Source organism: Calypte anna, chromosome 4B (assembly GCF_003957555.1).
Source record: "Calypte anna isolate BGI_N300 chromosome 4B, bCalAnn1_v1.p, whole genome shotgun sequence".
Lineage (NCBI taxonomy): Eukaryota > Metazoa > Chordata > Aves > Apodiformes > Trochilidae > Calypte > Calypte anna.
This window is the reverse complement of record NC_044249.1, coordinates 2,111,816-2,136,281: the sequence shown is the minus strand read 5'-3', so window position 1 is coordinate 2,136,281 and position 24,466 is coordinate 2,111,816. Positions and strand designations below refer to the sequence as shown.

Here is a 24,466-nt window from a genome sequence, read left to right as displayed (position 1 = left end):
GTAGTGAAGACCTCACCAGTCGATGCAGGAACAAGCTCCGGGAGGGCTCGAAACCGTTCCCGGTTTGGCTTACGCCTCCCCCGCTCCAGTCACAAAGAGCAGCGGCGTTTCCTGAGGAAAAGTTAAAGGCGAACGCGCCCGTCTGTAACCCCCAGGTTGCTTGGGGGGCTCCTCACACCTCACAGCCGCTTCCTCGCTGCCCGCACCCACCGGAGCGCTCACATCCCACACTCCTCCTCCTCCTCCTCCCCTCTTTCGCCTCAGGATAGCCAACGGACGCGCGCGCGCAGCAGCTCTGAGGCGGCACGTGACCCGCGGGAGCGCGGGCGGCGGCAACGGGAAGGGAGGAGAGGGGCGCGCGGCGGGGTGAGCCGTTAGGGGCGCGTGACAGGGGGGTGGGCGGGGGAGCTCTGCCTCCCTCAGGCGGGCTCCATACTGCCACATACACACGTATACACAGACACACACACGTATATGCACACACACATATATATATATACACACAGACACACACATATGTGTATATACACACACACAAAGCCGTAGCTCTTCATTTACCGAAAGAAACGTGAACCGATGTGTGAGGGCAGCCGGTCCCCGGTCCCCTGCAGTTTCTGCCCGTGCCCGCGCTCTCCGCTGCGCTCTCTGCCAGCGAAGTGAAACGCCGGGGGTGTCGAGCGGCTGAGATGACCGGCTTTTCATTGCGCCTCAGCAGGCTTTCCAAGGATGGAAACTGAGGAGGAGTGAAGCTTTCCAACGGGAATATGGCCACTGGGTTCGGCAGCGAGGGAGAGCCAGGTGAGGTCTCCGCAAGCGGCTCCTTCCTGGGCTGCCTGACTGCTCCCGGAGCATCGCGGGTTGGCCCAGGTACCCCCTGGCCTGGGGAGAGGATGGGGGTGCCCAAAGCAAGGGTCTCAGGGACAGTTCGCGACAGTCTGACAGCCCCCAAGCTTGTCTTACCTGGGAAAGTAACAAGGCGAGGAGTGGCGGTGAATTGTGTCCTTCTCCGGCAAGGAAAGGAGGAGCAGGGGCAAGCAGAGCTGAACCCAACTAGCACAACAGGCAGAGAAAACCCGGAGTGTTCTCTTGGGAGACATTTTATAGTGAGAACCATGGGATGGAATGCTGTGATTAGTCCCTTAGTGTCACCTGATACACCCTCTCAGCTGATGCTCATTATCACCAGGGCTGTCCCAGACTGGGATTTTCTATCCTGCTCCTCTCAAACCGGGACACAAATCTCTTATTCTTGTCAGCATTTCTTCTGTATATACTCGAGTGCTCAGACCCACTTACCAGAGAAGTTCTCTTGACACAAGTTTGTTGAAAGTTTATTTAGAACTGCTGCAAGGTTGAGTTCTCAGCCACAGGTTGTTTATCAAACACCCAGATAAGTGAATTGTAAACACAGTGTGACTTGTTACACTTAGACCTCTCTAGTAAGGAAGATGTGTATGTGTTTCTCGATTCTATAGGCAGAAACTTCCTTTTAAAAAACTATAAAAGAGAACAGGAATATTTAAAAAATGGCCCATGCTGTAGCTATGATTCTCAAACTTTGTATTTTTCAGATCAGAGACTAAATATGGCATTTGGACAGTATGAAACAGATGAGATTCTGAGAACTACCTCTGAGCAGGTATGTGAAATCAGGTACAAAGAAGTAGGATTTTTTGTGATGGATTTTTTTAACATAAACCTGAAAGTACTCATGTGGTATATTAATTACACTATAGGCAGACCAAACAGCTTTGGATTCCATATATAAATTTGAAACTATATACAGTCATATGCAAGTACTAATATGTAAAGTATCCCATTACAGAAAAATGCTGCTGGAGGTGATGGAATCTCAGGATCCAGGATAACAGAGCAAAGGTAACTGATTCCAAATGATAAGTGCAAAAAGTAGGAAGTATTCAAAAGAAATTGTCATGTGCTTTTAAAAGTGTAAATATCCAGGTGAGCCTGGTCTTATGTGCACAGCTCTGAGATCTTGTGAACAGAGTCTGCAAAAGTCTTCCTGTAGCAGTTGGTTTTAGACACTACTCCATTTATTCAGTAAATTAAGTATGACTTTTCTTTCACATTCTGTAAAAGAAATGAGAGATGAATGAAGGAGTTCTCTAGTCTGCTTTAAGATAATTAACAAAATCACAAGTTAGACTATCCTGCTGTCTGTTGAGGTCAGTTGGATGGTTTTTGAAAAGATCATTTGACAACCTTCAACTAATGGTTTCCTGCTTGTAAATGGCTTAGTAATTGTTGTCATTTCCTCTTATAAAATTAATTTATCTCTTCTTATTAACATTGAGGTATTATTGCTCTAGACTATGACAGGATTTGCAGGGAATTACTATCAGTTGCAAAAATAGTAGAAAGAATCATATAAGTAAAACTACATGACTATACTTTGTTGGCCACTGTTCTATTGTATGTGAAAGTAGCAATAAAATCTCTAGGTTTCAGTTGTTTGGGATTCTCTATATGAATTATTAATGTTGTATTAATGCTCCTTGATAATGTTCCATGTTCTAGTTCTGTTACACAGGAAACCTGCTGCTAATGGCCATACTTTAAAAGTACTAATTACACTTGTTCATTTGATTCACGTGAATGTTGAGCTTGGAAATAAAAGTGACTGTTTTGTTCTGTTCTCTAGATTACAAATTCATTTAAAATAGTTAATTATCAGAACAATGTTTCAGCATTTATGAAACTTATTCCCAGCATGTTTTTCAACTTTTTAGGTTGTCAACTCTAATCACAGAGCATGATAAACACTTGGAAAAAATGAGAGAGCAGCTGCAGCTGTATAAGGTAGGGATGTTCCTACCACTTTATGTTTTTAGTATTTTATAGTATTAACAGCTAGGCCATTAGCTTTTGTCAATAAAGGCAACTGTGCTACTTAACTAACTTCTGGACTGCCAGTCTGCCACAAATGCATAAACAGAGAGCTGGTTTGGGGCATGATCCAAATTGCAGATTACTGTCTGTTCGGGGAAAATAGTGTTGTGAAATAAAACAGTCTTGGTTTATTTCTCTAGATGTTCTGATAGGGTTGCAGATATTTTCCTCAGTGAGGTTCAGATGAGACAGCAGTTTACCCCTTTCTTTACAAGTCTGATCTTGGCCATGCAGTCCAGCTCAGTTCTACAAGAGCCAGGCTTCTCTATTCTTAATAATTCTTCAGAATCAAATAATGCTTTAAATGTTTATTGCCATGGAAGCTGAGGTGGAGGGGGGACTGGCCTTTCAACCACAGAAAAACGAAACTTTTCAGTGCTTCAAATGATCAACAAAAAAATTGATTTTGTGTTAGGTACAAATGTGTGAGATGAGAAAAAAATTTGAAGAAGTCACCAATGAAAACGAAAGGTAAATAACTACATTGCCCTGTTACTACTGCTGGTTTTCTTCATCTCTAAAGCTTAAAAAGTTTTTTTCTAGACCTTAAAATCTTTTGAATCTACGTAACGGCTGAAGTTCTCATATTCACGAGCTTCACGTTAGAGTCTTGAAGTGCTCAATCCAGATCTGAACATCAGCTTTAGGAGCTTTAACCATATATCTAAAAGAAGAAGATAATGAACTATCTCTAATTGTCTGTTATGTATCTAAAACTTAATAGACTTAAATATGACTTAGAAGGAAATAGCATGTACAGATTGAAAGTATGATGTACTTCAGTTTGCAGAACGTAGTTCTTTGACTTTCAGGCTGCATGCAGAGTTGAGAGAGGCTGTTGAGAAGCAGCTGGAGGCTCTTCCTTTCCTGCCTCTAGGAACTGATATGATTGGAGATGAAGAAATAGTGAGAAACCTCCAAGAACAACTACAACTGACAAGTCAAGTGTGTGAGATGAAGTATTTGTACTGTTTTATTTCTCTTGTGCCTTGGCAGATGAGGTGAAGATGTTCTGTTTCTTAGTTCATATTGAAAGTTTTTTATACTAATTTGTGCCTGTAAGGTTATTTAGTTGACTTGATCTTTGTATTGAATTCCTGAGCAGTAAAATTAATTAAATACTTTGTTCAATTCCATTTTTTTCAGTACCTTGTCATTTTAATAAAAAACATTCTAATGTGATGTTAGGAGACAATAATACTTAAATCTGAAAAGATAAGGAGAGTTTTTTGAGCTTATTAGAGTTATGTATCAATCCTATTGCATATGATTAAGAAATTAAACTGTCAGAGGAACTTTTGCATTTAAATATTGTGTTTATTGTAGGGCTACAGTGAATACCTCTGAAAGTTCAAGCTGTAAAAAATACTTTAAAAACTTGCAGTTTGCTTGTAGCTTCTGTTTTTCTGCATCTGAGTTTTGAATTTTGTCTGTGTAGTTGTAGTAGAGAAAAAAATTTCTTCAGACCAGAAGTTAAGGCTTGTCTTTTGAGAGAATGACACGAGGGTGAATAGAACACTTACTGCAAATCATTTCTGTGCCACAGGAAAAAGAGCAAGCAGTGGAGCTGTGGCAGACGGTGTTACAGGAACACGACCGGCTCCAGCAGCAGTACCAGGAGCGCATGGCTGAAACACAGATCCATGTGGCTGAAAGGCAAAAGCAAAAAGTAATTTTCTTTTTTTCTTTGTTGATTTTGGAATGTTTTTCTATGCTGCAGTGATTCTGTTTCTATGTGTAGTCAAACTGAAGTAGTAGGGGTTCTACCAGTACTCTTATTTCCCATAATAGTCATCTAAAGCTGAGTGGCAGGTGTGGTGGTCAACAGCTAAAAGCAATCCAATTAAAATCTACAGAGGCATATTGAGTTTCCTGCAACTTACACATTTTTTTGAAAATATTTTCAGTTGAATTATGAAACTCCAACTATACAGTAATTATGATAAAGATGATTATAAAAAACTCTGATTTCTTTTTTTAGAAGCAACTGACTGGCTTTCAACAGTTGACTGAGCAACTGCATGTAGCCAATGTGAAAATAGAGATGGTAAGTAAAACCCTCTGACCTGGTAAATTGTTCATTTTCCTACTAGAGCCTCAAAATAAAAAGGAAAGCAAAAAGTCCTTCATACATACCTGGCTGAAAGAGAAATGGTTGCACTCAGATGTGCAGACTTCTCTAGGGAACAACCAATTAATGGCTTTTTCCTGAACACCAAACACCAAGTCTGAGTGGCTGAGAGGTTAGGTCCTAGTGCTATGTGAGCCCTTTCTTCACTGAGTCACTGCTAATCTTACACTTGAATTTTAGGATGTGCTGAGTGTTTCTCTGCCACACTTTGAATACCATTTTCACAAAGGAAAAACTTACCTGATGTTACCTGTTACAGGCCAGCCCTACCACGTGTTTATCAATTCAACTGCTGGCTTCAGTGCCTTTGTCACTGACCTTTGCAGGCATTTTTCTGAGCTCTGATCATCCTCTAGTGTCTCATCTGTATCCTTAGACTGGAAGACTTCTGAGTCTCTAAGCCTGGGACTTCCAGCACTGACAAATAATTTTATTATAGTAGAAAAATAGAGGCAAAGTTTCTGGCTGCACAGCCACTTCTCTGAAAGACATGATTCCTGTGTGATTTTTGATTACTGTTTGTCTTTCATACAGTGCAGAAAAGACTCCTGACCTTCTCTCCTGTCTTTATCACTGGAACCTTTTTTTTTTCTCACATCTGATCTCTCATTAAAATACAAGCCAGACACAAGAATAAACATGTTACAAACATCTCTCTTATTTTGCAGAGCAATCAACAGTTTCTGAAAACTATAACTGAACAGAATGTGGCACTTGAGCAGCTACGAAAACAGCTGAGGTATAAACCAGGCAATTAAAACATATGTTGCATATTTCCACAGCTTTTCTGTCCCATCTACTGCTGTATCATGGGCCTTTTTGTACTGCAAATTGACTGGGTAGTGATAGTTAGAATGTTTTCAGTTTAAGTTTGTTACAAATGTTTGCATCATTACTGTTTGGTTCAGCTGTTTCAGGAAATATTCAGCATTCGACCTTTGATTTAAAAGGAACAAAGTGTCAGTTCCACAACAAAACTGGCTCTGAAGATACAGGTTTTTCCTTACAATACAATTTCCTCAAAATCCAGTTACACAATTACACATGGCAGTTCTGGAATTTGAGTGTTCAAAGTAGTTTCAAGATTTAATGTTTTTCATAAGTTTTCCATTCACTGTTTCTCAAAGCTCTAAACCACAGGCTCTTTGGAAGTTGGAGGTACAAGAAGCATTAATTATATTCCTGCAGGAAAATGAGAAAAATACCTGTGACACAATTTCATGATTAGTTATTTTGTTCCATGCTAATTTATTGTATCTGTTGTTATCAGCTGTATCTGTTGCCTCTTTTAATTAGTGATGGTTGAGGTCAAACTAAAATGTAATTTCAGTAAATACTGAATTTGTGGACTGGGAATAAAAAGGAAATGGTTTCATTATTAACCAGTGAATGTTTTAAATGTTAGCTAAAGCCTTAAATAAGCTTCTTAAAATAAACTTCTACTTTTATAAGCTTAAAATTTATAGTGTAATTTTGGTTTCATTATTAAATTTCCCTTTGAATTTAGTGACAACCTGAAGATGTGTGTTTGAGGGTGACTTGCTAGCACCTCTCATTTTTACCAGCCAAAACTTTTTCCATGAAAAAAACCATTTTCAAAAAATGTGTGTTTTGAGAGGAGAACGTTGTGGGAAGCAATCAAGGTTTAAGGTAGAATTCAGGATATATGCTCCAATGAAGTATTTCCAAACTCATTTATCACTTGAAATTTGCTTGTGCATACTACTATTTAATTCTGAAAAGCAAAGCAACATTACCATACCCTTGCAGAGGGTTTTCTATTGAATGACTGTTTTGGTATCTCATTCATCTGTAAGTCTTTCATCTTGCATAGAGATGCCTACATTGACTCATGTAATCAGTGGGTATGAGAGCAATTAGCATTAACTGAACTGATTTTAGGCATTCAACAAATGCTATCAACATTCAGTTTATTGCTGCATTTCTAGCACTCCCAATGGATTTTATCTAAACACAAATGAACAAACTTTAAATCTTTCAGGCTCTGGCTCAGCAGCCAGTTAAATGTTTTTGTCAAAATTACAGATCTTTATTTCCTTTAGTCTCATCTTCCTTTTGTCAAAAGAAGACTCCATTTTAGGCAAGAAACGTGGCATGGCAGGGGCATGTTTCTGCATTTCAGAATCTTAAAGCTTTTAAACAGAGGTAACCTGCCAAGATGATGTTAAAGATAAATTGCACAGTGAGGAATAGAAGCTGCATCCAGAGAATCAATTTGTCACTTGTTAAACACACACCTCTAGATTTTATCTGATTCTGGTCTTTAAAATGCATTTTTAATACTCAAGCTGCTCTGTTTTATGAGCTCTTTATATTTTCCTTGTTTTTCCATTCCTTATACTGAGGTTTGAGGTTTTTTTATTTCACAGCAGGTTTTAAATATTTTTTGGGAAGCAGCTTAATGTGCTCATAAACTTAACAGTACTTTTTGTAGGAGAAAGATGCATCATTCAGATGGAGTAAAACCAAAGCCATAGACTTGCAATGTGAACCATGTGTCTGGGAACAATCTTTTTTTTTTTTTCTTTTCTTTTTAAAGAAATTACCATGAAATTAGTATTTCTGATTTAAGCTGAAATTATGTATTTGCTGTAGAATTGCATATTTTGTTTAAGATTTTCATATATAGGTATGATATTCTCTTGTCTTTTATGCCAGTAAATCAAAACTATTCTTTCTAAAAATAATTTTTGCTTGAAGTTGGCTCTTTGCAGTACTGAATGTTTTCTAGCTTCTTTTGTGGCTACTAATGCTCCAGTTTGCATTAGATTATCTAACACATTTGCTCTTTTTTAACTTTATCATGCATTCAATCATTGCTCTTTAAATTTAGTCTAATAAGCAGTCTGAATAATTGGGTTACACCTCAGATGGAGGATTCTGCCTTTCTGCTCCCAGAAGCAGGGAAGTTACTCATTCCAGTAAGTTTTCTATTGAGCAGGAAATCTCTTTTCCATTAACTAATCCATTTTTCTTTCCTGTTTTGTTTCCTCTTGTCAAACCTCTTCAGAATTAATCATTGGTTAAATTCTTCAGAAGTGGTTAATGTTTTTTCTAATTCCTACTCAAATTGCTTTAAAAAGTAAAATCAACTTCTGAAAAAGATTTCTCTATGAATCATCTGAGGTGTTAGATTTACATTATTCAGTTTTTGATACCCTAGTCCCTCCAAATATTTAATCTATACATACACCTTCCTAGGAAGCTATCTTTAAGGAAGAGAGGACAATTTTTTAATTTTTTAATGAATTTAGCATTCCTCTCTCACTGCCACATAGTGTGGAAGAGAAAAGGGAAACCTTTTCTGCCCTGTTTTACTGTTCTGTTGGAATAGTATTACAAAATCTCTCTGTCCCTCACAACTATTTCAACAAAATTATAATGAAATCAGGTTTTTTCCCCTATAGTAATTTAAATGGAACTCATACACTGTTTTTTTCTTTTTTTTTTAAAAACAGAAAAGCCAAAACAGATGGAAGGACAGCAAATGCAAAGGTTGATGAAATGACCAAACTGGTAGAGAAGCTTCAAGGCCAATTGGAGAGAAAGGTATTGCAGAGAAAGGAACACTTTTATGTTGCTACTGAATGGCTAAACAGTTATCTGAATGCTGACATTAAGTTCATCAAAAGTTGTTGACTAACTTGTTTTATGTTAGCGTATCTTTAATTGTTTGAGGAAGTTCAGATGATGTCTGTAAAATATTTCTGTTCTTTCTAGGAAGAAGAAGCAGCATCTGCCCAGCAAAGAGAAACAGCATCTGACAAACGCCTGCAGCAACTGCAGTCTTGTATAAAACAGTTAGAAACCAGGTAAAGGTAACACTCACTGAGTGTTAATAACAGGATACTTGCAAATGAAATAAAATACTCCATTACTTTTCTTTTTTTTAGTCAAATGACCTGGTATCTAAGAATATTTGTAAATTTCTTATTGAAATAGCTGTGTGACTTTTCATCTTCCTTTCTTGGTCACAGACTTGTGAGCATGATTAGCAAGCTCTTCAGTAACTCCAAAACCCAAATAATTACCAGAGAACCAAACTTGTGTCTGTGTGGCCAAGTACTGCCTGAAGGAGTTTTTGAAGGAATTTTGAAAGCTATTAGGTTTATTTTAGAATGTCTTAAGGAATTATTTAGTTTCATTATTTTGTCTAACTTTTTGGTCCTACAAAATGGTGCTTTGATTCCACAAAAATGCAGTGGTTGTCTTTCTTTGTCTGTTTAATTATAAAGATGTTAGCAAGTACAAAAGCAAGGCTGCAGGAAAGAGCAGCCCAAGTGTTGCCAAAGTGCTCACTGTGGATGTTTAGAGCTGTGCACTTTACTGAAACATCAGCACTTCTGGAACTTGGCGAGATTTTTCTTGAGGATACCTCAGAGACTCTCTTGCCCTTTCTTGTGCCTGCCAATACTGACAATCATATTTAAACAAGAAGAATTTCTGAACTGTTGTAAAATTACCAGTGGTTTTCTTGTTCTAATGGCATTGCTGTAACTTCATTGCCCACATCCAATTATCCCATTTCCTCCACAGAGGAAAACTTTATTCCTTCTGGGGCTGTTCTATTCTGTTTTAATATAGAACATTTCCAGTGATGTGTCCCAGGACAGCAACATTCTTCTGAGGATCTTCTGAGATTAGATGTCTGAGTTAACTCCTTTAATTCTGTTTCTTTCTAGGACTTGATGAATATTCAACTCAAATATAACCAGAAATATATTTTTGATGACTTCTGAATAAATAACTTCCCATCAGTTTAGTTTGCAAGAGTATCTTAATTAAGTACCTTGGTTTTAATTGAGTATAATTATTCCTGCCCTGTAGGTTACGTGTTACTGTCCAACATGCTGAAGAGCTGCAAACAGAAAGAACAGCCCTGGAGAAACAAATTGGAGACCTTCACACAAAGTGTGCAAATCTAAGAAGGGAGAAATACAATGCTGTTGCTAAAGTTGAAGATTGCATACAGCTCTTGGAAGAAGCCAACCTACAAAAAAGTCAGGTAAGACTGAAGATAGATATTAGATATTAGAATTCTTTTATCACTTACAGCTGTGAAGTGCCTGATGATGTATTCTTACAGGCATCCAGTCATACACAACCAAACTTCTGTTATGTCTGTAGTACTAACATTGGTAATGTGTAAGACAGCAAGCTGTGATACATTACTTAGACTTATAATACAGTATAAATTTCAAAAAATATGTTGAGTGCCTGGATAAAGGTGATCTAAGTGACAACAGTGTACCTGGACCTGGATTTTCAGAAATTTCTGACAGGGTTTCTTAGGAAATACTTATAAACAAATTGGGCTTTTAGAATAAAAAGAAAGGCCCTGTTACAAATGTGTAACATCCTAATGGTTAGGAAAGAAGAGCTAAAACTAAAGGGACTGGGATTTTTCATCCCACCTGTCAAGAATTCTATGTTCTGTAATCTTTTCAGAATAGTTTCCCCTATTACACTTCTACATCAATGGTTTTCTTGTATCCTCCAAAGGAAGGGTTCCTTGCTACACCTTTTTCTGTAATTCTCACCATCTGAAAAAGGCATCTACTGACACTAACAATCCTGTGGTTATGATGTACAAGAATCTGCATTTAGACCACAAAGTTCTACCTGTTCTTTTCTTGTTGCATCATAGTGTCAGCTACTCCAAAAAAAAAAAAAGGAAAAAAGCTTTTCTGAACAGTGACTGCCTATGGTTTCTTCTCTCAGTAGGAGATGCAATGTCACCACTCAAATATTACCAGCAGTGTTTCAAATTATTTTTTTCTAGGCACTCTTTGGGGAGAAACAGAAGGAAGAGGACATTGAAAAAATGAAAGATGAAATGTCTCAACTTACAGAAGATGTGGCTGCAAGAATTAGAAAGGCAGTAAGTTATGATGCTTAGAAAAAATGAGATGAAAATAAGATGAAGAACTATTGATGATACATGGTCATGAGCCTTCTTTGATGTCTTTTAATAATCTAGGTAGCAAGGCAGCACAATGGCAGTGCTGTGTTCTTCTGCTTTGTTTGCTAGACATATTCTTGCAAACTAAATGATACTGTCAAATCTCCCAAGAACAAGAAGTGCTGATGTCTGTGCAGACACAGGTCCCAGGTATAGAAAAGGCTGCACTGCAAAGATGTAAAGAGTGGCACTTCAGTCTCAGAGATTCTGTTCAGTAGTGTCTCAGCAGGCTTGACTCTTGTATTGGTGTAAAGGTATTTAAGTTGTGATACATGGCTTCATCTTGGAAGCTGCTAATGGAAGCTTATCTTGTACACTCTGGTGATAGGACATGGTCATTTTTTGCTGTCTTAAAACTTCAAAATATTTCCTTTTTAGACAAGTAAGGCTCTTGTACCAAGTACAGCTAAACAACAAAAGGCTGAATATCACAACACACTTAGAAACCAGAATTTGGTGAAAAAATATTGTATTCTCTCTATGGTTTTTCTCATTGTCAAAAGCACCCGAAAGAATTGAAACTCTTCTGATAGAAGGCTACTCACAAAATTAGTTACCTCCATGTTTTGTCCCATCTTCAGTTAAATCACAGACTTATCTACCCAGAGGTTCTCAGCAAGGACCATCTTCTGAGGAACATATCACATAAATTTTCAGCACCCTGAAAATAAAGTTAGGGGTGGTTTGTGCCTTCCACTTGGCAGCTACCTGAAAGAATGACAAAATTGTGTGGGTTACTTTTAGTGCAGTATTTAAATGCTTCACATGATTTAGAGAAGGTGCAAGAGCTATAGATTAACTAGGATATCCACTCTAGTTGTTAGAAGTGAATCTTCACATGGTTTTAGTAATCAAAATATGGAAATGTCCGATTTCTTATTTTGAAGCTATCTCAGTAAAAGTGAATCTTGCCAAAAGCATTGTAAGGAGAAGTTTAAACTGAGTTCTCATGTTTCTCCAGCTATTAACAAATATTTTTTTTGTTATGTGATCTAAAAATATCTGTTGCACAAACTGCAAAGATCTTGCACCTCATGGACAGCAGCCTTCTGAGCATCTTACTGCTCTTTTTGTAAGGCCTTGTTGTGATGTTACTTTCAGCTTTATTCCTTAACACCCTCAGCTAAAGTATTATGGATTGATAATAAACATTTTTTAATATTTATGTAGTAGGATTTGTCAGTTACTGCAGTCCCATATATTTCAATGTTTATATACCTGCACACATGTAGACTATATATTAAAAAGATGGAAAAATAGTTAATGAGATTAACTTTTTAGTTTTGTTTTGGCTTTGCTCACAGGTGGACTCCACAAAGAAGCAATACAATGTGCAGATTTCCCGACTGACAGCAGAACTTTCAGCTCTCCAGATGGTATGGTGCTGAGCAATACAAGTATTTTTGATAGCAAAACATTAGAGGCTTCTTGGTTTTATTGATGAAGTAAAATGGTAAATTCAGATAAAAGTCAAGTAAAACATGTTTAACAGGTAACTGTCTAGGGCTATGCTTAGAGCATACTGTAGAGCACATAACATTGAGCCTGTCTCCAGCCTTCAATGCAACATAAAGTGTCTGTCATGTTACTTGACAAAAGCAAGTGGATGCAGTGTCTTAACAGTTAGAGCAGAGATTCAGATCTAGGTGTAAAGGATACATGCTTTGAAAATTCACTTTTTATGTTCAAATTTGCCTTGTGTATATACAATCATATCATAGTGACAGCTTGCCTGCCTCTGCAGGAAATAACACAGTTCTGCAAATGCACACAACTCTTTCTGTAAGCTTATTCCTTGAGTTACACATAACTCTTATTATAGTTCACAGGCATCTTGACAGGGGAAGTATGTGCTCCAGGAAATACTTCCCATGCTATGGCTTTCTTAAGTATCCCTGCTTCTTTCAGGGATAAATAAAGTGTGAAAAGCTGAGTACTGCATATCTATAGTTGGGTGAAGTATGGGAGAGCTGCTGAGGCTGTGCAACACAATCATAGTGTTGAAGGAACCAGGAACTGGTAACCAATTATGTCAGAGACAAAAAAAGCTCAGTGCATAGGCACCTATTTATGTATTAAATTTATTTTAAAAATGTTAAATGAAACCTTTTTAAAGAAACTAAGACTCATAGTCTTTTTAATGAATGAAACTGATCCTATAGAGAAAATACTGGGCAGGGAAATATAGTCAAATGTATATTTACCAACAGCAAGAACTACATTTCAGTGGCTGTTTTTTGGATTTGGCACGTCTTGATTTTTATTGGAAGGGGTTTTTTTATTAGATACATTTTAAAATTGCTTTTTAAAATAGGAATGTGGAGAAAAACAGAGTCAAATTGAACGAGCCATCAGAGAAAAGAGAGCAGTGGAAGAGGAACTTGAAAAGGTAAGGTAATTGCATGCATTTTTACATAATGCTTAAGATCTCTTTTCAAGAGGAAAAGATATGTTAGTTTGTTCCCATTTCTCACGTGGGTGTTTTCCCCTTAATTTTCTTATTGTGTTTTTTGAGCAGATTTTCTTAGTTGTCAGTTTTCATGTGACATTATTTTAAGGTGATTTTTTTATAGAGATATATATCTGCAAAGCATTTTAAAGCAGCATTAAACTGAAAAAGAGAGTTCTGTGAAAACAGAATATTTGAAAACTTTTTTTCCAAGTAGCAGCAGCAATGATAGAAATTTAGTTTTATTCTAAAACACTGGAAAATAGGATGCAATGAGAAGTGACTACTTGTCAGTACTACACTGCTTATCACTAGTGCTAGGTCAGGATAAGGATGATCTGACATTTAAGTTTATTCTTCAGATTTACAAGGAAGACAGAGGACATGAATCTGAAAACAGAAAACTAGACCAGCTGCATGAGAAATATTTACTTGCAGAAACTAGAAAGTGTGACCTTCAGCTGAGCCTACAGACAACAGAAAATAAACTGAAACAACTGAAAATCAAGTAAGATGTAACAGAAACTGGAATGAAAAACAATGGAAATTATTACTGGCTGATTAAATTGCTGAATGTGTGTTTCATTTTATCTTGTTTAAACACTATCAGGAGTGGTTCTGAGATGCTGCAGTCCTGCAGTAAAGGCAACTATGAATCACTGTAAAAGAATTACAGGGGATAACACAGATGGAATTAAAGGTTTTCTTTACAAGATGAGAACTGCAAGCAGTTGTTTGACAAAATAATGAAAAAAGGAATGTATTATTTTGGATTCTTACTGCATTTTAAAGTACTGTTAGTGGCAAATGTTACTCTGAAATATTCAGGGAGAATTTATGACTTGATCAACTCCCCTGTAATGTGGTATCTTCTAGTACATGCAGAACACATGTTTACATAGAATACTACATGTCAGATCTGTGTTCAGAGCTCACAGACATTATTGCAGTTCCAATAATACAATAATGGAAGTACAATATGATACACATTTTTAAGCCAGGTTGTTTCCATCATGGAAAACGTAGAATTCTCTACAAGTTTCAGTCATTTCTGTGCTCTGATGATGGCAAATGCTGCCACTTCACCAGAGCAATCCTCATCTGAAAATCTGGAAATAATATAAAAATGAAAATCTTCTGTTTCATGTTGTCATTGTACTGAGATTGCTGCAGGATTAGATTGGTTTTATGAATTCTGTCAGCTTGATAAAGTTGTTTGCTGACTTGTGTGTAGTTCTATCTCTCGCTCATTAAACCTGCTGAGCCAATACAAACTTTCAGGAAGAACAACAGCTGTACAGGGTCAGAGTAAAGATCTGTCACAATGTGTATTTTTTTCTCTAGTACAGTAGTTGTTCAATTCCTGAGTTCCAATAAGACTTTTTCCCTTTCAGCTCTGAGAAAGAGAAATCTCGTTGCCAGGAAGTCATCTCTAAATTGCAAAGCACTCTGGATTCAGAAAGAGAAAACAGTGCTTTTGTTAGTGAACAAAGGCTGAAACTTCAGCAAGAGAATGAACAATTGCAAAAAGAAATGGAGGGCTTGAGAAAACTGGCCATAGAGGCTCAACAAAAAGCTAAACTGAAGGTATGGTTTGGATGTTATTTTCATTTTAATATGGGACTTAATAAGGCAGCAGTTCTAAGGGAAAATAATCCTTATATTAAGGATATAAGAAGGATATTAGGGATATATTAAGGATATATAAGGAAATTTCAATGATGCTTCCTGATTTCTGCTTCAGAGGAATGTTGTTGTAGCATTGTGTCTTCAGAATATTTTGTGTAACTCAGTCTCTACTAATTAAATTGTATTTTAGTATGCACTAAATTCTGCTTGAAAGATCATCTGGTATGTTCCTCACTTTTTATGAAATGAAGAGATTCAATTATAACATATTTTCCTTCAAGTGATTTGCCTTATTCCAGTTTGAGGTCTTCACTTATCTGCTGTCTGTCATGTGTTAGGAATCTCTGTACAACTTCCACTCCAGAGTCTTCATCTACTGGTATGTCCACCATGTTGATAGAGCAGTGTGCAACTCATAAATCATTGAATGGTGTGGTTGTATTTTCTGGATAGGGAACATTTTTCTCTATGAATAGTTGCAAACAAGACAATTAGCAGAAAGATGGTTGTTCTTTTTGCATGTGTGCATAACATGGACCTGAACAGACTGCAGGTGGGTAATGAGTCAATAGTAGCCTGGACAGATTCAGAGAGCACCTTTGGGTTCTGGAGGGAGTAACAGCTTTGATCCTTGCTACTCCTATGGATATCAGATATAAAACTGGTACTTTACCCTCTGCTCTTAACTCCAGGAGTGTTAAGATACTGACAAGGGGTCTAAGAATCTGCAGAAATGAAGACACCTTCAGCAAGCAGTTTCACAGGTTATGAATAGGAACCATCTCAAACCCAGTTACCAGTTTGCACCACAAGATAAAGGAAGCAGTCAAATACACAGGAAATCTTATTCCAGCTCTAGAACCCTTTGATCAAACAAAGTTTGAAAGCAAAGGATTGAGTCCTGTAGCAGATAGATCATGGTTATAAAGCATATAACTTTGTCCATCTCATTTTTCATCAGACAGATTTCCATTGTAGTCACAGCAAAGATTTATTGCTTGCCTTCATTTTCCTCTGATGTACAAAGGATTTTCAATGCAGTTAAGAAACTCCTAGCACATTTTAGCTAGATGAGAAAGAAAGAATGTGTTTCTGTGGAGAAAACACAAGGGAGAAGGATAAAGATTATTTACAAAAATAAGCTTACACAGCTCATTATCCTTTATTGTCAGTTGTACTGTTTGCTTAGATTGGCTTTGGGAACATGGATCTCTTTGAGCATGTAGTTACAAGTTTAATTATTATATGTTGCATGCTTCCAACAAACATTTATAAATTTAACTCAAGTGTTGTAAAAAAAAGTTTAAAAGTCAGGTTTTGATGTATTTGTACTTGATTGTAGATGATTTGTCTTCCTTTCTAGATAAGCACAATGGAGCATGAGCATGCTCTGAAAGAAGATGTGTATGAAGCTCGACTTAAGGAAATGGAAGACACCAGTCAGAAGTCTACTGCTGAGCTTAGACGTTTGTTAGTGGCTCAGCAAAAAGCAACAAGCAGGTGGAAAAAAGAAAAAAAGAATCTTACTGAAACTACAGAAGCCACAATCAGTAAGCTGAAGTAAGTAGAATTTTGTTACTTTTCTAGAAACTTACATTTGTAGTTACTTTGTGGCATTAGATTTCTGGTGAAAACAATGAAGTGCAAACTGGACTAGATACCACCCTTTTTTTTGAGAAGAAATATTGAGGGTATTTCTTTTGTAAATGCAGTAACTAAAGAAGGGAAATACACTACAAAAGTGTTTTATGCTAAGGTAAATATAAACTCTTAAACCTGTTGTTATTTTCTGTAAAAGAACCTACAAAACCTGTCACCATCTCTAGGTTCATACCTAGATCCTGAATGTGGTTCAGCAATTCCTAAATAAAAGGGATATGCTGCAGACTTCTAAAACAAAGTTGTCTGTGAAACAGCTGCTGTCTGTAAAGCTTTCATGTTAAGTGTAAAGATCTTGTTATAGTGGACCAAAAGCTTCAGACTTTATTTATCTGCAGCAAAATGCTGACATAGAAAATAAGACAGAGCTGAGATGAAGTCTGCTTTTGTGAGTCTGCATGAAAAATAGGTAGCAGATTTGAGAATGTCCCTGTTTCTGTGAGACTGCCTATGCAGCATCATTTAAAAGGCTCCTGGAATAGTTTAACATCCCCTCTCAGAGAATACTGCCTGATAAGCAGAACAGAAAAAAATGTTCATCTCATTAAAAATTAGAAGTCTATACTAAGTCTGCAGGATTCTTTGTGACTTCAGTAGATATTTTGGTGCTAGAAAAAAGCAAAGTCAGTTACTTTTAAAGATGATTTCATATGTGATGTTGTTACATTCTGTATAAGTTAGAAGCAGAAGTTTTTTATCAGGCATTTGCTTTACCTAACAAGGAAAATGGCAATAGAAACAAGGTTTGTCTCTGCTAGGAGGTTGTGATTTAAACTGACATAAGGAATTTTGTAATTAAATCTGTGCAGTGGTGCTCTAATGTTATTGTGAAAAGCAGCTATAGCACAACCTCTAAGTATTATCTAGAAAATTTACAGCTTATTTTTCATGTTATATGCATTGCCAGATACCTAGCTATACAGCACAAAATACAGTTGGTATGAAGACCAGTTTCTGAGTTGCACAGTAAGAGTTATTCAATGCAAAGTCCTTGCTTATATTGCAAATATTTAGTGTTCATACTTATTTTGATCTTAGAGCAATAGCATTTTGAGTGCAGTTACAGAATGACAATTTACCTCTTCACTGTGAACTAAAATAAAGTTGCTGTATATTTAAAAAGCTAAATAATTTTGCAGTGAATGTATTTATCACAGAAGTATCAGCAAGACCACTAAATAATAAACTGATACCTGGTAAGCAGGATCTATTGAATTATAGGCTCTGTTTGAAAGTCTTCTTGATGCAGGAAATAGCATCACCAAGCCCTATAGCTACATACATGCATTCTTAAATTTGTGGTTTGGAGAGGGTTTGTTAAGCTGTGAGATTGTAAAGAAAATATAGTGTCTTCCTGAGATGAAAACTTAACCTTGTCCTGACTGAGCAACAAACAGATCTTGAAAACTGCAGACAGGAAAATGGTAGATCTTGTAACTTGAGAATTTGACAGGTTATTAACAGTTCTCTCAACTTTGCTATGAATATTACTGTGACCTGTTAGACATGTGGATGGTTGCTCCGTTCAGGTGCAGTTCAGCTTGATAGGGGTGGTAATAGTTATACACAATTCCCTCTCTTTTAGAAATACAAACCTCATCTACAAAACAGTGCATGAGACACTTTATAAACCTTGACTTAAGCAATAAAGGTGAGTTACTTCAATGAAACAAGGCACTTGGAGTTTTAAAAATCCTAGCTCTTTAACTAATAAAAAAGTAATAAAATTTAATACTCCTACACAGTGTGAACAAATTGGTAAACCAATAATCCTGACCATCTGTCACTATTAGTGTGTCTAGTAGTAAGACACAAATCTGGGGAGAGAATAAAAAATACTTGCAATGTAAACACACTATATTTGAACAACTAAATGAACAGCTTAATTCTTTTAATACTCACTTGGACTGTAATTGTCAGTACTTAGAAAAGGCAATCCTTGCCTTATTGTTTTTAAATTTAAGTACTTTGCTTAGCTTAAGTCATCTGACTGCATCTATTTTGGGTGTCTTTGTTCCAGTTTCTGCTTCTGAAACGTTTCTCTTTCATTATTAGAGTTCCTGACTCTTAAGTTACCAGTTTAATGTTTTTTTATAACTTTTTTTATAATTGTAAAGAATCTGCCTCTGAGGAATGAGCTTTTTTGGTGCCTGTGTACAAAGCGTTGGCCAGGACTGCCTTCTCCTCCTTCTTCCTACATCCTGTACAGCACATTGAGTGAACTGCAGAGTATCTTGAGATTAAGAAGTTTCCTCCATTTCTAAAAAATCACTCTTGGCTTCACTTCTGTAATGTTTGGCAGCCATTGCTGCTTATTTTAAGATGTTCATTAAAGAAAAAAATGAACAGGATGAGAGACAGCTGCAGGTACCGGCAGTATACAAAATTCTTAATTACTAAGAGTAACTGAAGCATATTATGGTATAATTCAACTGAAAAAACAGCTGGCACATGCTGTATTTGTCATAGGAGAGCTTTGCAGAAGGTACTTGCTCCAGCTGGTGGATTTATCACCCGGCTGCCAAAATGCTAAAAGCTCACCTTTTGTTTCCTACTCACTTAACAAAGACAATATGGATTAGGGACTAATTAGATTATTCAGCAGTTGAGGTTACTGCTCCATTTTAATATTAAAATCTCATAATGTGTGTTTGGGGGAAGGTTAACAATCAGAATGAATCAACTGTCTAGCTCAATAGCCATCAGGTTTCCTTATGCTTACAAGGTTAAACTGTTTGCTTTAAATACATGTGTGGTGTGATCTAATTATACAAATAATTTCTTGTTATGCAGCAGTATATTAGCATGTAAATTCTGTTTATGGTCTGTGCTGCTAAGAATGCTAATTCCACACCTCAGTACATGTATAGGAGACAGACTGTTCTTAATAGCTAGGAATTTTTAGTTTTAAAAATTGATTTTTTATTTCAGCTGTCATCTGAGTTATCAGTAAAGCTGGTTTGTCAAGAGTGTAAGAATTTCCTTATTTTCAAAGCCCTTTTTATTTCTCTATATAAACTTGAACAGAAGGAGTCTACACATTGTAAGGTGTAGTGTTTGACCAGTTTTAGATATAATTTCTATATATTTTTAACTGCTTAACATCATTTTAACATCTGTCTACTCACTCTCAATTTTACAGCAGCCAGTCAAAAGATGTTGAGCTGTTTTCATGGTATCTACCTGGCTTTGGTTAAAGGGGTTGGTTGAGAACAAGGGAGTGGAAACTAAAGCCAGGTATGCTCAGAGCCTTCTGTTAACAGATCCACTGCCATCTTGTATTTCAAGTGGGTACAGCAGTTTCCAATCAAACTTTTGTGAAATACTAAGTTTAAAAGGTTTTAAGAGTGAATTATTGTTGAGAACTAAATGCCATAATGAAAATAGCAGAAGCTTCTTAAAATGATGATTTGAGGTTAGATCTCCTGCCTTGCCCCCATTCCTCCAGAGAGAATTAAGGCTTCAGCTCCCATTACAGTGCAGGCAGTTTCAGCACTAGGCAGAGCAGCTCAGGGTTCGGAGTCAGCTTTCTGAGCACTGTCACTGTGCTACATATTCATGAAGGTGATTGCATTTCAGCATCCTTTCAACTTGGGAAAGGAAGGTAAAATGAGAATAGATTTAGAAATTCTTCTTTACAAATAATTTCAACCTCAAGGTAGGAAGTGAAATGGGCAGCTAGCATCTTGATCATACCATTTTGCAGTGACTGTTGATAATGAAGTAGAGACTGGTTAAAGCACAGAGCAGCCTGTTTAGTTTTGCAGCTTACCAAAGTTCAGAGCTTCTTCCATCTTTGGTCATTCCTCTTCTTCAGTGGCTTGTGATGACAGGAGGCAAGAACAGTTCCTTGAGCACCACCTCAGAGACCACTTTGAAGAAGGTGGCATTTTCCTTTCCTCCTCAAGTGTTGCATGTTGTTGTCTCAAGTTCAAAGCAGCTTCACAAATGTCCATGCTGAACTCTGATTATGGGACATGAATTAGAATGTTAATCTATGCAGCTTGTATTTCTAGCATATTTGATAACATGCCTGCAAAATCAGATTCAACAAATTAAAAAAAAACATTGTGAAGGGGTAAATACTCTTTCCAAACTCCTGTTGATTTGAACAAATCTCTCATTTCTCTGCCAGTATAGATTTGAATACACATCACAAAAGAGTTCTAGCTGTGTGTGTATTGCTTTGGAAATCAATGTTTTGACATCAAGGCTGTAATTAAAAATAAACCATAAGCACCTACAATGCAAGAAAGCACTTATATTCTGGTAACTAATACAACTACTTGTGTTAATCAGCATCTTTTCTTCTGATTAACAGAAGTGAGCTGAGTCAGCAAAAACTTCGTAGCCAGGAACTCATTGCTCAGCTGGAAATGGCAAATGAAAAAGTAATTGAGGTAAGATAATGACTGATATGACAATTACTTTCAGTTACAACCTGATCCACACACACTAGGATCTCAACAGAAACCTATTTACATGAGTTATGGTGCCAATTTAGAAAAAAATAAGGATTTTTGACAGGAGTAATTTTAACTGGAAACCCCCACTGTTTCTGCTGACTGAGGTGTTCAAATGGCAGGAAGACAAATTAACTTCACACTCAAATGACAAGAAAAGGTAAAGGAGAGACCATCTTTCAAGGTTACTAGTCTAGCAGTTTAGGCAGTGTGGGAGATGTTCCTGAAGTCACTTGTGCCTACGTGTGCATGCACACCTCTAGAAGGAGCAGGCATTGTGTTACAGATAATGGAGAGACACCAAATCCTCAGTGTGCTTTGTCTGTGGCAGAATTTACACTGTATATGGTAAAGGCATCACCCAGTAACAGTTAAGGGCAGGGTCATCTTTTATCTGAATTGTTCAGTAATTAACAGCCACTTCAGAAACAACTCTCCTGCCAACCTCATAAATCTGTGATAATACTCAGGTCTATCTAGGGTAAGTCCTGTGTTGTTTTCTGTGGTGTGGCATAGAGAGGGAAAAAAGGGCAGATGCAAGAATTGGTTTCTGTAGGTAAGAAAGACTTTGTGCATGCCCTGTGATGAGGAGAACTGAAGAAATCTGTAGTGACTTTGTAATCTCATTTGTATTATTTCATATATTATTTCTGCCTCTGAGTACAGCTTAAACATTTGCAGTGTAAGACTGTGTGAATTTAATTACCTGGATCAATATACCAACTTTTATGCATTTTACATCAAGATGGTAGAATGAGTAAAATGTCCTCAGATTATTCTGACTGGAAAAGCCAAATTAGACCACACTTGAGCTGGACTTTCTCCATAATGTGTCAGCAGTTATGTCTGCAGTGGTAAATGGTTCCAACTTAGGTTCCTCTTGTTTTAAGCTTTTTCACTACAGTGTGTATGGATTGAGTAAAAACAGCATTACAGACTGCATTGGTAATGTGATGTTTCATTTGCACAGGATGAAAAATTAATGACAGAATATCAAGAATATATTGATAGGCTGCAAAAGCGACTCAGCCTGGCAGAAGAGAGGGCAGCTACAGCATCTCAGAAGGTACTAAACTGATAACAAGCATGATATTGAAGTATATTTTAAAAATCCCATTGAATATTACAAAAACAGTCACTTTGTACCATTCCTGAGGCAGAGGTGATCATTTCTATGGAGTATTACTGCTAAAAGTTTAACAAGCAGCTTGTATTTTGGATCTGTCATCACAAAACTGATACATATTCAGTTAAACTCAGGGCTTTAGTTATCTAAGCCCTGTGCTACCTGTAATTCTGTATTTTCTCTGCTGGACAGGAAGTGGCCTTTTTTCTACCCAGCATTTCTTTTTTCATACCATTCAAGTTATACTTCTTGAAGCAAATTCCATGGCTTCCATTGCCAAGTAAATTTGTTACTCAGGTTGGTTTTTTTAAGTAAAGGTGGTCTTTCTGCCTAATTTTTTACAGTGATTCAGGGAAACCCATTTGCAAATTACAGCTTTTCAGTGTGGGTGATCCCATGTGAGTTGCAGAGAGGAAATTCCTGGTTGATCTAAATTGTCCAATTAGGACAAATGGCATTTTTTCCCCAACAGCAGTGAATAAATGGGCATAGCTGCCAAGCTATCATAACATAAGCTGTGCTTCCTGGCTGTAAATGCTCTCTCTCTCATGATAAGGTCTGCCCAGCTGGTGAAGCCTTGCTCTGAAGGGAATGATTTCTATTTTTTTACCTCCTGTTTTTTATATGGATTTGATCACCTCTGATACACCTGTGGTGTATCTTTAAGTGCAGGTATGTATTTAGGGGAAGCCTATCTTACCTTAAAAAAAATACTGATCATGTCACCTTTCAGGGACTGAATTCCTGGCCTCCATGCCCATACAGGAAGAGGTCTTGCTGTTCCTGAAAGCATCAATAATTAACTCTTACTCATCAGTCTCCCTCTGAAAAGTTACAGATTATAAAAAATGTTTAGCAGCTGAATTATTGTCCAGATCTTATCACCAGGCTTCAGAACTGCCTTGCCCTCTTCAGGCTTGGCAGAGGTTCCTGCTGCCAGCTGTCAGGCATATGGCTGCTTCAGAGGGACTGAGGAGCTTCTGTGCCCAAGCCCCCTTCTATTCTCTCTCCCCTCTCCTATCACTCCCTCTCCCCAGCTTCCCTCTCCCCTCAAAAAAAGACAAGACATACCTACATTGTTCCTGCTAATGGCTTGGGAAAGAGGTCTCCAGGAGAACTGCTACAACAATGTCCAATCTTCTGAACATGAAGAAAGGTGTTTCTTCTTTTCTAGATCTCAGAAGGCTGAATGTTCTCATGTGCTTCCTCCCTCAGAACAGTAACTCTGTATTCTGAATCTGCAGCTCAAGGGCTATGCTCTCACTTAACTCTGTTCTCATTTCATTACCCAGCTTCCTTGTGAAATTAAATCCAGTAGAGGCTAGAGCTGGACTAACAGGGAGTCTAAAAATGACATTTTCATTGTGGTTAGTTCAGTGACTATAAATTTTATACTATTACATCACAGTAATGAAGAAACAAAAAATATGTGACAACGTTTGCACAGGTTTAGAATGTGTGTATGCTATGTGTAAGTCTTTAAAGCTTACTCCTACTACCTCATCTTTCATCATCTTGAATTCTTTGGGATTTAAATAGCTCAAAAGCAGTAGCCATGTACAGAAAACATTGAAAATCTCTCTACCTCAGATTCCCACTGATCTGTCCCTGTGCACTCACCTTCACTATGCCTTCCATATTGAACTTTTACTTAGATCTTACCAAAAATTACATAAGAAACTGCTTGTTTTTAATTACAGCTCAGCCTGATAACTACACAAAAGAAAAAAGCTGCTTCCCTGAAGGATGTGGAAAACATTTAAGCACATGTACTGTTCATTCATACCATGTTGGAGTCAAGAAGATTGCCAGAGATTCTTCATACTGGAACATGAAAGTTGAATGCATAACAAGGCTGTAAAACTTAAATAAACATTTATTGGTTTACTCAGGTAAGAAAGGAGAGAAATTAAAATACTCTGTCTGTAAACATAATGAAGATTGGCAGAAGAGTCAAAAATGTTGTGATTGAAGTCCTTTAAAGTAGCTGATGGTGAAGTAACAGCTGGGAAATGCCTCCTCTGGCTTCCAGATTTAACAATTGGGTTCAGTTTGTTCTGATGTCCCTGGGAAACAGTTAATAAATAAAGTGCTGTTATGGCTATTCCTACAGCTC

General features: G+C 37.2%; 2 protein-coding genes across 8 annotated transcripts in view; one reads left to right on the top strand and one right to left on the bottom strand.

Annotated features, from left to right (window-relative positions):
- C4BH4orf33 (chromosome 4B C4orf33 homolog) overlaps positions 1 to 1,114 on the bottom strand; it is a 6,717-nt gene extending 5,603 nt beyond the window's left edge. For 2 of the 7 annotated variants that reach the window (XM_030450800.1, XM_030450799.1), the window contains exon 1: positions 17 to 486. Coding sequence is in view for 3 of the 7 variants with exons in the window: in XM_030450796.1 (XP_030306656.1) it covers positions 17 to 111; positions 559 to 1,114 (651 nt within the window). In the remaining 4 variants the exon portion in view is untranslated. Of the gene's footprint in view, positions 1 to 16; positions 487 to 558 lie in introns of those variants that run through there. The other 5 variants (XM_030450797.1, XM_030450796.1, XM_030450801.1 and 2 more) reach the window with 5 other exon arrangements.
- Positions 602 to 24,466, top strand: SCLT1 (sodium channel and clathrin linker 1). Its single transcript, XM_030450802.1, has 21 exons — positions 602 to 798; positions 1,572 to 1,639; positions 1,826 to 1,878; positions 2,751 to 2,820; positions 3,326 to 3,381; positions 3,723 to 3,855; positions 4,457 to 4,579; positions 4,892 to 4,957; positions 5,710 to 5,780; positions 8,521 to 8,611; positions 8,783 to 8,874; positions 9,890 to 10,067; positions 10,845 to 10,943; positions 12,329 to 12,400; positions 13,339 to 13,413; positions 13,836 to 13,981; positions 14,868 to 15,060; positions 16,466 to 16,662; positions 21,083 to 21,161; positions 22,195 to 22,290; positions 24,051 to 24,466. Exons 1-21 carry the CDS (start codon positions 765 to 767, stop codon positions 24,111 to 24,113), a joined length of 2,055 nt encoding a protein of 684 aa, XP_030306662.1. The 5' UTR covers positions 602 to 764; the 3' UTR covers positions 24,114 to 24,466.